At 18.3% G+C, this 15,624-nt stretch overlaps 4 protein-coding genes across 4 annotated transcripts; all 4 read left to right on the top strand.

Annotated features, from left to right (window-relative positions):
* Window positions 1–1,216: 1,216 nt before the first annotated feature.
* On the top strand, window positions 1,217–2,779 carry SRAE_X000016700 (Epidermal growth factor-like domain and Aldolase-type TIM barrel domain and Glycoside hydrolase, superfamily domain and Hyaluronidase family-containing protein; the record flags this gene model as incomplete). The annotated part of the gene is made up of 5 exons (XM_024644479.1): window positions 1,217–1,507; window positions 1,719–2,333; window positions 2,382–2,545; window positions 2,584–2,635; window positions 2,672–2,779. 5 exons carry the CDS (start codon window positions 1,217–1,219, stop codon window positions 2,777–2,779), a joined length of 1,230 nt encoding a protein of 409 aa, XP_024510033.1.
* A 4,075-nt stretch (window positions 2,780–6,854) lies between these two features.
* Window positions 6,855–8,349, top strand: SRAE_X000016600 (Aldolase-type TIM barrel domain and Glycoside hydrolase, superfamily domain and Hyaluronidase family-containing protein; the record flags this gene model as incomplete). Its single annotated transcript, XM_024644478.1, has 4 exons — window positions 6,855–7,148; window positions 7,310–7,924; window positions 7,961–8,124; window positions 8,163–8,349. The coding sequence occupies 4 exons, from the start codon at window positions 6,855–6,857 to the stop codon at window positions 8,347–8,349; spliced, it is 1,260 nt and encodes a 419-aa protein (XP_024510032.1).
* A 4,607-nt stretch (window positions 8,350–12,956) lies between these two features.
* Window positions 12,957–14,146, top strand: SRAE_X000016500 (Aldolase-type TIM barrel domain and Glycoside hydrolase, superfamily domain and Hyaluronidase family-containing protein; the record flags this gene model as incomplete). Its single annotated transcript, XM_024644477.1, has 3 exons — window positions 12,957–13,202; window positions 13,472–14,000; window positions 14,040–14,146. 3 exons carry the CDS (start codon window positions 12,957–12,959, stop codon window positions 14,144–14,146), a joined length of 882 nt encoding a protein of 293 aa, XP_024510031.1.
* Window positions 14,147–14,198: 52 nt separating this feature from the next.
* On the top strand, window positions 14,199–14,557 carry SRAE_X000016400 (Hypothetical protein; the record flags this gene model as incomplete). The annotated part of the gene is made up of 2 exons (XM_024644476.1): window positions 14,199–14,284; window positions 14,326–14,557. The coding sequence occupies 2 exons, from the start codon at window positions 14,199–14,201 to the stop codon at window positions 14,555–14,557; spliced, it is 318 nt and encodes a 105-aa protein (XP_024510030.1).
* Between the last annotated feature and the right edge of the window lie 1,067 nt (window positions 14,558–15,624).

The raw sequence follows: 15,624 nt of genomic DNA, 5'->3' as shown, positions 1-15,624 counted from the left end.
AATTTTAAAATATTGTTAAAAGTTTTTTCCTGTTAAAATATAACAATAGTTAAAATCATACCTGTTTTAAATTTTTCCCATATAAAAAGTAAAAATATAAACTTCCTGTTTATTAGTTATTTTTAAATATCCAAGATTAAAATTTTTATTCAATTTACTTTTTTTCTTGTCCATGTCTAGTTTTCTTCAAATATAAGTCTTTATTATTTTAACTCTTAGCAATATATTTTTAAGTTTCTTAGTCTTTTTTAAACATAAGACTATTTATAATATTACAATTTACAGTCTTTTGCATTTTTCATCAGTGTACCTATAGAGCAATAACAAACTATTTCTTTATATTTATTATTATATTGTAAATTAAACACTTTTAGAACATCTTTTGTCACACTTATTTTTAAACTAACTTGTACATTTAAAGAAATTTACTTTATTATTATATAACAAAAATGTTCTTATTTAATAATAATAGCATTATTTAAATTTTTAATATTTTTTTTTGCTTTAATTTTATTGCTATAAAATATTATCTTTTTTTTTAACTATATTATTTATATAAAAAAAATAATAATATTTAAATAGTTTTAATATTTTATTCAATTCTGTAAATTATTTTTTTCACATTTATGAATCATATTTCTTAAAACGTTATATTATACTAGATTTGGGAGAAAAATACATATATATTATGAATATAACTTTTTCCACTATTTTGTATGAATAATTTTTAGTATTAAAAATGTTGTATTAGAAAAAAAAATGACCATAGATACATGGAAACATTTAAATTCAACTGTCTAGTTTAACATTTAGACGATGCTTCATATGTTAACAAATAATTTTTTATTCATCACATAAAAAAAATTTATTTCTATTAAAGAATACAAATATACATTTTATAAGTATAAAACAATACTTTTTTTTTCATTTCTATAGCATTTCTAATTCAGTTAAAATATTTTTTTTTAAATCACTTTTATTTTATTAACATATGTGATGGTTATTTTAATAAGTAACATTCAATGTTTTATTTTAATAATCATTTTAGCTTCAATAATAAACTTTTAAATGTATTTAATTTATATAAATTTAAAGAAGATAAATATATATATTATACTTATAACTTTTATTTTCAGATAATTATTTTTAATGTTTTAATATTTAATTTAAATTATATATATTGGCAATCTTAAATTTCTATCATTTTATAAATATTATGACATTAAAAATATTAGCTTTTAAAATTATAAGCATTATTATATTATTTTCATGGACAATAAAATCTTTTGAATTTAATACGACAAAATTTTTTTGGAATGTACCTTCAGAAAAATGTTTTTTAAATAATATAACTATACCATTAGAAAAATATGGTATAATTTCAAATGAAAATCAAACATTTCATGGAAATAGAATTGTTCTTATTTATGAAAAAGATGCAGGATTATATCCATATATTAAAAAGATAAATAATACTATTGAATATATAAATGGTGGAATACCACAGGTTAGTTGAAAAAAATTGATATTTTTTTAAAAATTATTATTTATACATTATTTAATATATATTATTATGTAAATTTATTTTAAAATATTATAGAATAAAGATTATATAAGACGTTTAGATAATATATTAAATAAATATATAAAATAAATTAATAGTATATATTTGTTAAAGATTTATTATTTTGATTTTATTATTTTTATAAAAATTTTAGAAAACAAATATATCAGCACATTTAGAAAAATTAAGAAATGATATTGAAAGAATTATACCTAATCATAAATATGATGGATTAGCAATTATAGATCTTGAAGCATGGAGACCAACTTATGATTCTAATTGGAGTTCAAAACGTATTTATAGAGAAGAATCAATTAATTATGTATTATCTAGATTGCCAAATATTTCACGAAATAATGCAATAGAAATTGCAAGAGATGAATTTGATACTAGTGCTTTAAACTTTTTATTAAAAACATTAAAAGAATGTCAATATAAAAGACCATATGCTAAATGGGGATTCTATGGATTTCCAATTTGTGATGAAAATGGATTAGAAAGAAATGCATCATTTTGTTATCCTAATCACGATGAAAAATTAATTGCTTTTTTAAAGTATACTGACGCACTTTACCCAACAGCATATCTTTATCCTGGGCGTAGTTATACAGCCAAAAGTATGTTTGTTGATGATGTTTTAAAAGAAACATTACGATTAAATGATTTAATTGAAAAAGAAGGATATTCAAGAAAAAAAATATATGTTTATCATAAATTTGAGCTAAATCCATATAATGATGATGTAACAAAAATTTCATTTTATGATCCTGTAAGTTTTTTTTTTTTTAACTTATTTTATTCATTTATTTTTTTAAAGTACCATTTATGTATAACATATAAAAAATCTGTTGAATATGGAGTTGATGGTTTAGTATTATGGTCAACATCAAAAAATATTTATCAACGATGTAGACATATTCAAAAGTATGTTGAAACACAACTTGGACTTTATATACTATCATTAGGAAAATTTTTTGATAGGTTGGTTATCTAATAATATTTAAAATAATATTTTATAGATGTTCTAATTTATTAACATTAAATAATGGAAAATGTATATTAAATAGAAAAGTAAGACATGCATTAGTTTGTAATCGCTTTTTGAAGATTGAAAATTATAAACCATCGTGTAGAACAGGTTTTTATGGTTTACAATGTGAAGAGTCAAAATATAATCCAACCACATCTTATCCAATGCCTTTTAAATTATTATAAAAATTATAACAAAAGTATATATTATTATATCATACAAATCAAAGTCTTCTAATGTAAATTTTTATGGAAATAAAAAAATTACTCTTCAAAATATCGGGTTCAAAAGGAAAATATTTTTTTAATTATTTGTTATAAAGATGATTGATGTATTTAATAGTTTAAAATAAATAAATATATGTAAATATAATTAAATCGTTGAAAACAAATATGTTTCTAATAATTTATATTGTACTTTCGTTTATTACATAGTTTTTTTTATATAAAATGTCATTAATATTTTAAATTTGTTAATTATTTTAATTGAATCTTTTTTTTTATTATTGTTAAACTCTTTTATCATTAAATTTATATGTATTTTAATTTTATGAGAAAAAAAAACATTTATATCGTTTACTAATAATATAATAATTAAAAAAGTTTTTTTTTTTAATATTTAATATATAAAATATATGTTCCAATTAGTTATAATATGATTCATTATTTAAAAAGTATTAAAATTAAAAAAAAAATTTATAACTTTAAATGTCTATAAAAAAAATACAATTTATTTTTTTTTATGTATATAAATAAAATTTGAACAAACAAATTTAAGCCATGATTCATTATTTGTAATACAATAGAAAAAAAAATATATTTAAAAATGTTCAATGATAAAAAATAATATTCATATATGCTAATGCAAAACACAACAATCAGTTGATGATTTCTAAAAATGATATATAGATTTAAATTTAATGCAAGATACTAATACTACTTATTATTACGAATAAGACATGAAATGACAATATTATAATAATAATAATAATAGTAAAGAAATTGTTTGCATTGTGACATCAAAACTAATTAATATTTTCAAGTTGTAAAACATTTCAAAAACTAATAATACATCACATATAAATATTATATATTTTTAAATTATTCACATATGTTTAAAGTATAAATAAATTTTTGTTAACTTTTTTCTAATAAAAATAATAAACATTCTCAATAATTTTTAAAATATTAGCTTTTTGCAACATTAAGCTTTATATTATATAAAATAATTTAATAGAAAAGCATCAATAATTGTTTTAATTTTATTAATTCAACATTTGAAAAAAGAAAAATAAAAATATTAAATTTAAAAATTAATTTTATTCAAAATATAAAAAAGAATATCTAATTAAAATCTTTGTTAATTTTTAAAAAAAATATGATTCTTATTAGCAAATTATTTTTTTTTTAATTATTTGTTATAACTTATTTTAAAAATATAGTTGCTTTTTAATCCACAAAAGTATAAGAAATTAAAAAAAAAACTTTATATTTTAGGAATAGAGTTACTAAAAAAATTCTTTATGCACCATTAGGTTAATATTAGATTTTTAGAAAAATATTAATTTATATAATGTATATTTAATTTTATAATGTAATTATTATCTCAATTGCAAAATATTTTCTTTTTTTATTAACTTGCTAATTTACTTTATGGATTTAGATCTATTTTTATATATTGTTATTTAAAAATGTTATTTTTTATTGCATTTTATATTTGAAAAAACGTAAAAAATATAAGTAATATTAAATTTTTTGATAAGCTATTTATAGAACTTTTTTTTATAATTTTTTTTACCTGATGTTATGAATAAACAATACTTTTAAAAACTTTGTAAGCAACTTTGTGTATTGAATAAAAATAAATAGTAAGTTCATTTCAAAAAACTTTCTCATTTAATTTAGTTTTTAATCAAAAAAAAATTATTAATTTAAATCTGGCTTGAAAATCAGTTTACAAATTTAAAAATCTTTTTAAATGAAAATATAAATTGAATCAAAAAATTTTTTGAACAGTAAAATTTGATCTATTATATATGAGCATTTGATATGTTAAAATATTACATAATTAAAAGTATCTTTTTCACAAGTTCACTAGTTATATATGAAAATCCAATAAATTTTACAAAAAAAAAATTTAAAAAAATAAAATAAAAACCCAAATCATAGTTTGGTTATGAAAACAATTTGTTATTAGCACAACTAAATGATATTTTAGCAAACTAAATAAAAAGTTTTTTTCCATAAGATTTTAACTTTATATACAATAATGCACTTTTTTCAAATGATATATCATAAATATTTTTGGTAATTTTAGTTTTAAAAATATATTAAAAAAATATATCATATATAAAGTTACATATTTAACTTTATATTTAGCAGAGTATAATGTTAACCCAAATTTTAAAATATAAAATTCCGTATATCAGCAAAAAAAAAGTACTATTTTTATTTTTATAGCATAATGTAATTTTTTTTATATCAAAATAGTAAAGGTTATCTAAAAAACTTTAGATAAAGTTAAATTACTATTATTATTAAAAAAAATAAAATATATTTATGTTCAAATTCTGATTATAAAAAAATATTAAATGTTTTAAAAATAAAATTATTAAATAACATTTATAATTATATTAATATTTTTAAATATTACAACTATATGACAACAAAATATATAATTGTTTTGAAAGATAATTCAAGAATAAATGGTTAAAAATAACACTATAAAAAGTTTAAAGTTATAAATAGAATTATCACATTAAAATAAATTTTAATATCAATGATTTGACTATTTAAAATTTTGTACATTTTAGGGGTAAAATTTAAATTTGTTTTACCTACTAAATTAAGAGATATATTTTATACCTACATACAAAATAAAGGCAATATCTTGAGTAACTAATTTAAAGTCATTAAAATATTCATTTAATATATACATTACATCCGTATTTTTTTGTGCTTTAAAAGAATATTGTTAAATTTTTATGTTTTAAAAAAATTGATTAAAAATAATAGCCATAGCATAAAACAATAAAATTATTACTTATATAATATAAACATTTGCTGAAATAATTAAATCATGCATCGTAACTGATAATTGTTAATTACATTTACAGCAATATTTTTAATATCCTTAATTAGTGATACTTTGAACAATAAAGATTAATGATATTTAAAATATACATTTTTTTAAGCAATAAAAATGTCAAATTGAAGAATGAAGGAAAAGTTATTGATAACGTCTTCAGATTTAATTAAGAAATTATGAGATTATTTTAAAAAAATACTTTTAAAATTGTTGCTTTTACTCCTGCTTAAATTTAGGAATTTAATAAAAAAAAAGCTAAGATTTTTAAAATTAAAACATCATTTATTGTTTTGATTCTTAACAATTAATAACAATAATTTTTTTTTTCTGAAAAGGTAAAAACAAATAGTAAATTGTTAACTTTTATTATATAATCACAATTAAAAAAATATTTTCCAAATCAAAATTATATATGATATATTCAAATATTAATTTTATCAAACGTTCTAACAAAAATAACTTTTCGATACTACTAGTTTATTTAATTACAAACATATGAAAAAAATAAATTTTTTTGGAAACAAAAATTATGCATGGAACATTAACATTTCATTAAATATTTTGAAATTTAATATTTACAGGTAAATTGAGATTTTATAATTTATATAATAGAAAAATTTTAGAAAAAAACTTGAAGTATATGTTGATCTTTTTTATAATATTTCAACAGGTGTTAAGAAAGTAAACTTTAATATGAAACAATTATTGCTATAAACGAAAAAAAATCAGTACTTCCTGTCATTTAAAAATTGAAAATTTTTTAGCACACTAAATTTGCTCTATAAGCATATCTGAAAAAATTTAAATCTAAAATCCTTTTCAATAATTTATAGAAAGATTAAATTTTAAATGAAAAATATAATATTTATAATATTATCATTATAAATTTAAAAATTTTTATTGCTTTATATTGTAATTTACAATTTACAAAATATTATTTTTTTCCTTTAAATATTTCTTATAAATTATAATAAATTATTTCTTGATCTTTTTTTTTGAATGAAGTGTTAAAGTATATAATTAAATAATATTTTATAATTTCATGCATTATAAAATATGTTAACTAAAATTTTCTATGGTAAAATTCGTTAAAAATTAATATTTTCAGATATTTAAAAAAAACATTCAAAATATTTTTTTTAAAATACTATTACCAATTTTAGTATAAAAATTATGATTACTAGAAAATATTTGGTAATTTATTATAAAATATCACTTTTTATTATCTTGACATTAGTTAACTATCTGATTTCAATAGAAATTATTTGGAACGGTCCAACTGAACAATGTCAAAGAAATAGTACAAATAAAATTAATTATGGTAGTTATGGAATTTCAACAAATAATGATTGTCAATTTAGAGGGGAAAAAATAGTAGTTTTATATGAAAGAGATATTGGAAGATATCCATATATAAAAATGGATAATGAAAGCCAATATGAAGAGCATAACAACGGTTTACCACAAGTAAGTTCAATATGGCATAATCCTTTCTGTATTTTTATATTTTTAAATACTTCTTATATAAGAAAGACTTATGTTTAAAAATATCTAATCTTTGTCAAGAAAATTTTAAAATAATTTAACAAAAAAAAAATTATATATTAATATTCAATATATTATTATAGAAAGTTAATATGAGCGAACATCTAAAACAATTGGAAAAAAAGATTGAAGAAATAATTCCTGACAAAAATTTCAGTGGTTTGGGTGTTATTGACATTGAAGAATGGAGACCAACATATGATTCAAATTGGAGTTCCAAACGTGTTTATAGAAATGAATCAATAAAAATAGTCTTAGCTAGAAATTCTACTTTAAATTCTACTGAAGCTGAAAAATTGGCAATAAAAGAATTTAATAAAGCTGCAGCAGACTTTTTTATAGAAACTATTAAAAAATGTAAAGAATTACGTCCTAATGCAAAATGGGGATTTTATGGTTTTCCAACATGCAACGAAAACGCTGAAAATAGAGGATGGAATTTTTGTTTTCCCAATATATCAAATCAAATAATTCCAATTTTGAATCATACTGATGTTTTATACCCCAGTCCATATATTGTTCCTGGTCAAAATTATTCAATAAAAGATAAATTTGTTAATGCTGTTTTAGATGAAACACAGCGAATCGTTGAAGAAATTATAAAAATTGGAGGTAATAAAAAAAAAATTTATATGTATAATAAAATTGAAGTTGATCAACAAAATGTAAATTATGAAAATATTGAATTTTATGATCCTGTAAGTTTATTTTTTTTTTATAATTATTATTTATAGTACTATTTATGTATTGTATACAATAGAGCTATAGATTATAATATAGATGGTGTAATTGTTTGGACAACATCGCAAAATATGTCTAAACGATGTCAATACATTAAAAAATATGTTGACAATGTTTTTGGACCTTATATTCAATCAATGAATTTATTTCATCCGTTGTATGTTTTTTTTTTCTATAAAATAATAATTTTTTTAGTTTTATTAATACACCATTTTTGAATTTTATAAATAAATTTTTATTAAGAAAAGATAGTTTAAAGATAGACTGTAGCAAATTATTAACAAATGATAATATTCAAGACTGGTGTAAAACTAATTTTTACGGTCCTAATTGTATGGCATCCAAACTTAATTCAAGTGGACTTGATCATCAAAAATATTAGAATGACAAAAAATTAAAAGATATAAAGTAATTATCAAATTAGATTGAAGTAAAAAAAGTTTAAATTTTGATTGATTAATTTAAAAAAACTTAAATTTTTTTTATTTATTTTTTTTCACTGATTTTGTATAAATAGAATTAATATAGCTTAAATTTTGAAATAAAATTTGAGGATAATTTTATTCATTTGTTAAATTAAATTTTGAAACTACATGGTAAAAATTCCATGAGATATTTTTTGAAGAATTAATTAAATACAAACAATATTTATCTAATTAAGAAGTTACTTATAATTAAAGAACATTAAATATAACTTTATCCAAAATAAATCCAAAGATAAAACAACCGAGTATAAAATTAAAAAAATTTTTATTTTTTTCCTGGAACAATAAAATGAGTAAATTACAAAAAGTATAATAATTTGTAAAAAAAATGCATTGTCTAATGGATAATGCTATAAAAATTAATTTTGAAGTGAGATATGATAATTGAAAATTAGCTCAAAGATGTGAAAGTAATTCAAAACTTTATAATATTCTACAACTTTATCTAGTAAACATTAATCATAAAAAAATCATTTGAGGGTAATTTTGTTTTCTGTATTTTGAGTGATATTTTATACATGTAACATTTTTTGTTTTTAAGATTTTTTAGAATATATGTAAAAATAATTTAAAAATTTTATCATTTTTGTCTTTTCTCTAATTTGATTAATCATATACTTTTTAAATGTAATTTTTCAAAATGATAAAAAAAAGTATATTTTTTAGTTTTTGATTCTCTTTTTAATGAAATAAGTAACATCAAAATTAGATTTATTGTTCTTCAGATATAAGTAAGATGTGCAGGCTTATCATCTTACAAAGATTACCATTTTAACAAGTTTTTTGGAAGGGTGAAAATAAGATTTTTTTTTATTATAATCATTATATAAGTTTTTTATTATTATATAACCCGAAAACCAAAAACTTGTAAGTCTTAATATTATCTTTTAATAATTTTAATAATTTTTATATTAGTTCACTTTAGGTGGTCACAAGTGTTATAGTTTAATAAAGTTAAAATAAAATAGAAAGTTTGTTATATCTTGAGATTGTTGTACGCTTCTAGGATAGGGACGCCAAATATAAGAAATTTAAATATTCTTAGAAATTTATATTTAAATATTTTTACTTATAAACTAAAAAACATCTACTGGTCTTTTATATTACTTTTTGTAGTTAAACATATATAAATGTATAAAATATTGATAACTTTCTGTAGGAATAATATAAATTTAAAAAAAAAAATCATATTATTAAAGTTTTTGTTATGCAAAAAAAATATTATATAGTATGTAGTATAATGATGAACAAATAATAAGATATTTAAAATTTGATAAGCACTTTTGATAAAAAATGTTTGATGTGAAAATGAAGTCATTAATTAAAAAAGTTTATAATGAAAAATTTTTTTTATATATTCGTTTATAAACTTTCATATTAACTATTTTATATCTCTTTTTTTAAATAAAAATTCAATAAGTTTTTTTAGATTTTATTTTCTTGTTTATTAAAATACTAAGATTATTTTGAAAGTCAAAAGAATCTTTTTGTGTAAAAAAAAATTAAAAAATTAAAAAATAAATAAATTTATTTTTAAAGAGAAAAAATCTTTTTAATATAGATACTCCTTATGTATTACTTTTATTAATTATAAAATATTTTTTTTATTAAATTATTGTTATTTATAATATTATTTATTAATTTATAATACTCTCACCAGCACTTAATTGAGCAAAGTATTTACTCTTTTTAAAAAATATATTTTATTTTTTTAATTGAAAAAAAGTTTGTTAATTATAATGCATATTTATAACTAACAGAAGGAAAAATAATTTCAACTAGTACACGGTTAATACGCATGAGTTGTAAATATATTAAAAAGAAAATCATATGAATATTAGATAAATGTGATTTTTAAAAAAGTTATTAGAAATATAATTTTTTCAAAAAGAATCAATTTTTGAAATATGGAGTTATATGAAAATTCAAAAAATAAATAATTTTTTTACAGTAATAATTTCAACAGGTAGATAACACCAGAATGTAAAAAAGATTTTATAGCACAAAAAAGTAAAAACTCAAAAGTAAATAATTTTATATAAAGTCAAGTCTGTCGTAAAAAATACATACGATGAAGGTTTATAAAGTATATTTTTTTTTAATTGATAGTAATATTATTGTTTTGTTATATTAGCAAAAAATTTATAACTATTTCCAAAGGTATAAAAGATTCTTACAAAAAAAAAATAAAGCACTATAATTTTTTAAACCAAAACCCATTTTTTCGTTATTTCTTGAATATTATTAATGTAAAAAATATACAATATTTTAATAATTAAAATTGTGCTTTACAAACGTACACAATACGTACAATTTTTTTTTGATTGTAAAGTCATATTTTAAAAAAAAAATTATATACTAATATAAATTTAAAAAAACGACTTTTTTTAAGAATTTAAAAATACCACTATATTAATTTGATAGCCTTTAAAAATAAAAAAACTTTGAATATAATCAAGACTATACCAAATAAAAAATTCGAAAAGTTATGACGCTTCAAAGTTGAAGGCGAAAGTGGGGAATATTTTTTTCTAAAACATGACTTTTACGATAAAATTAAAAATATTAAATTTAAAACAACTATTCTAGATCAAATTTTTACGAGAAATCGTTTAAAGTTAGTCCCATTTTTCTTAGACTTCTAGAACTCAAGATATGACAAAAAAAAGTTTTTTAATAGAAGTCATTTTTTTATCATGAAAAATTTATTATAGATTTTTCTGCTGTATGAGAAATTTAATAATCAAGCATTTTAAATAAGAAATTATAAAACAATTTTATATCGTTTCAACTTCATTTTAAATAAAATTAGAAGTACATTATATTATAGTATAAAAATAATACATACTTTGTCAATTTTAAAATTATAATATAATAAAATATTATGAAAAAAGAATATTTTTTTAAATTACAATATGATATTGTTATTTAACATTTCTGGAACAAAATTTTTTTTTTTAAGATATAATGTTGAACGAATAGTGGCACTAGGAGTCAGAATGAATTAAGCACATAGAAAAAAGGAAGAGAGAAAAGCAAGGACTGACTTTAGAATGTTTTTACATGAATACCATATATGTCTAAATAAATTCTTTTTTTACGATTTTTTATTATCGTTATTTGCATCCTAATTATTACATAATAAATGTTCTTTTTTAATTGCCACTCTATAAAATAAGATTTTTTTAAATTGACAGAATGTTAGCGAACAAAAATTGCTACAACCATACGAATGCTGAATCATGAGTAGTCACAAGAATGAAATTAACATTACTTAAAAAAACAATTTCAAAATTGATAAGAAAAAGGTTACTTTGTTTAGTACAATTAAATTTAAAATTTGGTATATTAAAAAAATTTAACACAACTAACAATTTTTATTTATTAAAAATCATGCTTTTCTTAAAGTTTAAAAAAACAAATTGTATTTTTTCATAATATTTGTTAAACATTTTATCAAAAATTAATTTGAAAAAGTTATTAAACAAATTTGCACCGTAAAATATTATTAAAAATGTTTAAAATAGTCTTTTATTAATAAAAAAAATATAATTTTAAATTTGATCACAAAAATTTTTTAAATTTGTTATTTAATTTACCAATCATCTTCAAATACGTTCAATATAATCTTTTTCAAATTTATCACTAAAAAACTACTGGATCATCATTTTAAATTACTTTTAAATATTTATCAAATGTGATTTTAAATTAAATATAACAAAAAAAAAATGTATTTAAATCATCTCATATCACTTTTCCATATTTTTTGTTTTTTTATATATTATTCATTTTTTAACATTGTTAAAAATGTATATTTTATTACTTTCTTTATTAAAAGTAATAATATAAAACTATTCTTTTTAAAGTTATTTAATTTAAATAGTATTTTTAGATAATGTAATCTTATATATTTTAATGCTTATATTAAAATAATTTTAAAATTATATATTTTTTAGAAATGATAAAACTGTTTTTGTATTAAAAAGTAACTTTAAAAGTCTACATATTTTTTTGAATAATTTTAAAGATAATTAAAAACAATATATATGAATATTTATGTTTCTAATAAAACTTTTGTACTTCACCTACGCGTTGTAAACAAAATTATATTTTAATTAATGATTAAAGTTTCATAGAATAAATTTTAAAACTTTACATACTTAGCAAAAAGTTGGTTTGTCAATTATAATAATATACTTTTTTTTCTTATACAAATAAATTTAAAAAAATATTATTTTATGTTTTTTTAGTTATTACAATTTGCAACATTATCAAGGAAAATAATATACATTCGAAATTTAGACAAAAATTGATAGTTACTGATAGCTATGAAATATTTAAAAAATTATAAACCATCTTTTAGCATAAAATTTTTATTTTTTAAATATTTTTTATATAAAACAAATTTTATCGTTTTTTTTAAAATATTTAGACTTGTTAATATAAAGTTGCAATGATATATATGTTTTTGACCAAAAACAAGAAAACATTTGTAGTATTAATAATGTCATTAGTAAGTTTCGTACTTCCAATAGAATTTATTTGGAATAGTCCTTGCACAAATTGTCAAAAAAATCCAGATACAAGAATTAATTTTACAAAGTATCACATTGATATAAATAATGATTATATATTTAAAGGCAATAAAATAGTTCTTTTATATGAATCAGAGATTGGACTTTATCCTTATATACATGTTGATAGTAGTAATTCTTCAAATTATACATTTATAAATGGTGGTCTACCACAAGTATGTTTTATTTATTAAAAATTATCTATTCTTATATTATAAATGTTCAATGTTAGAAGATTGTTACTAAAAAATAACTTTTAATTTTTGTAAAATATAAAATTTAAATTAGATAATATGTAGAAAAATTTTTTTAGATTTTAAAATTAAACAATACAAATTTTTTTGTTCAAGTTTATTGACATAAAGATTAGTGAAAATTTTTTAAAACTAATCATAAATTATAAAAATAATACTTCATATATCTATGAATTGTCTAATTATTATAGAAAGTTAATATGAGTGAACATCTAAAAAAATTGGAAGAAAATATCAAAAAAATAATTCCTGACAAACATTTCAGTGGTTTGGGTGTTATTGATATTGAAGAATGGAGACCAACATATGATTCAAATTGGAGTTCAAAACGTGTTTATAGAAATGAATCAATAAAAATAGTTTTAGCTAGAAATTCTACTTTAAATTCTACTGAAGCTGAACAATTGGCTATGGAAGAATTTAATAAAGCTGCAGCAAACTTTTTTATAGAAACTGTTAAAAAATGTAAAGAACTACGACCTAGTGCAAAATGGGGATTTTATGGTTTTCCAACATGTAACGAAAACGCCGAAAAAAGAAAATGGAATTTTTGTTTTCCCAATATATCAGATCAAATAATTCCAATTTTGAATCATACAGATGTTTTATACCCCAGCTCATATATTGTTCCTGGTCAAAATTATTCAATAAAAGATAAGTTTGTTGATGGTGTTTTGAATGAAACACAACGAATCGTTGAAGAAATTAAAAAAAAAGGAGGTAATAAAAAAGATATTTATATGTATAATAAATTTGAAGTTGATCAATATAATAAAAAATATGAAAATATTGAATTTTATGATCCTGTAGGTTTATTTTTTTTTAAATTATTAATTATAGTACTATTTATGTATTGTATACAATAGAAGTATATATTATAAACTAGAGGGAGTAATTATTTGGTCAACTTCAAATAATATGACTCACCGATGTCCTTATATTAAAAAATATATTGACACTGTTTTTGGACCATATCTTAAGGAATTAAATGAGTCTACATTAATGTATGTTATGCTTAATTTTTTTTACAAAAATTGTTATTTAGAGAAACATTACAAGAATTTGTCCCTTCTATAGAAACTAATGATTTAATTTGTCAATTACCAAAACTTAATTGTAGTTATTTGTTAACGTATAAAAATTTAGTTAAATGGTGTAATACTACATTTTATGGTCCTGATTGTTTAGAGTCAAAATTAAATTCAAGTGGAATAGAACCGCCAACAACAACTACACCTTCTCCTAAAACACTGCAAACGTTAACTTCCTCGACTTGATACATGATTTACACCAAATAAAGTTATTTTTAATAAAAAAAAATAATTTTTTTAAATATTACAAATTACGGTATTATTTTTACTTCAAACAAAACAATGTAAAAATAATTGAAAAAATGATAATTATTATTTAAATACATTTTTATTCATTCGCTTATATTTTATGATAACACTTGATAAATTATTAAAATTATGTTTCTATGTAAATAAAAAGTGCTCAACATTAAAAGTTTTCTAAACAATCTGATTATTTTTTTTTCTAAAATACATACTTTTTATGTTTTAATTTCACTAATTTGATAAATAAATTAATGATTATTTCAATAACTAAACAAAATTATATAATTAAAAAATTATTATGCAAATATTACTATTGTCATTTTGTTTATTTTTCTGCTTGTTACAATTATTGTTGGAAAAAAATCATTAGATTAGTGTAACAAATCATTTATCTTTTTGTGAAAGCATATTCAGAATATATCTATTTTTGGATTGTCGTAAAAGTAATTCCGCCTTTTATGGTGTCTTTATGTCTGATAAAGTATTATATTTTTTGATATTAGTTATGGTATAATTTTTTATAGTTGTTAATGAATTCATTCTACTAATGAAATACTTTTTACTTCTACTAATATTTGTTATCATTTTGCCTAATTTTAGAGTATTTGAAGATGATTCTAAAAAAACTATGTAGTTATTTATAGTTACTAAAAAAATTTTAATAAATATTTTATTTACTAAAAAGTTATTTTTAGATTTTATATTAATGCTGTACCAAACAATTGCTTTTTTTTGTCTTTTAAGTAGTTTTAATGTATTTGTTGGATGATATTTAACTGTTTCAATGCATTTTTCATTAGTTTTTTATGTTTATTCTTAAAATGTAACATTATATAAAAAGTATATTTTAAATTAGTTAAATAGCTTTAACAGAACGAAGTTTTTGTAACTAGGTCAATATTTTATCAATATGCAAATAATGAATTATGTTGGAATTGAAAATTCCTTTTTTCTTAACATAATGCATATAGATAATTCAAAGTTATTTACTAATCAACAATTTATTT

The sequence above is a fragment of the Strongyloides ratti genome (assembly GCF_001040885.1).
Source record: "Strongyloides ratti genome assembly S_ratti_ED321, chromosome : X".
Classification (NCBI taxonomy): domain Eukaryota; kingdom Metazoa; phylum Nematoda; class Chromadorea; order Rhabditida; family Strongyloididae; genus Strongyloides; species Strongyloides ratti.
Note: the sequence above shows the minus strand (reverse complement) of the source record. Positions and strands in the feature narration are given on the sequence as shown.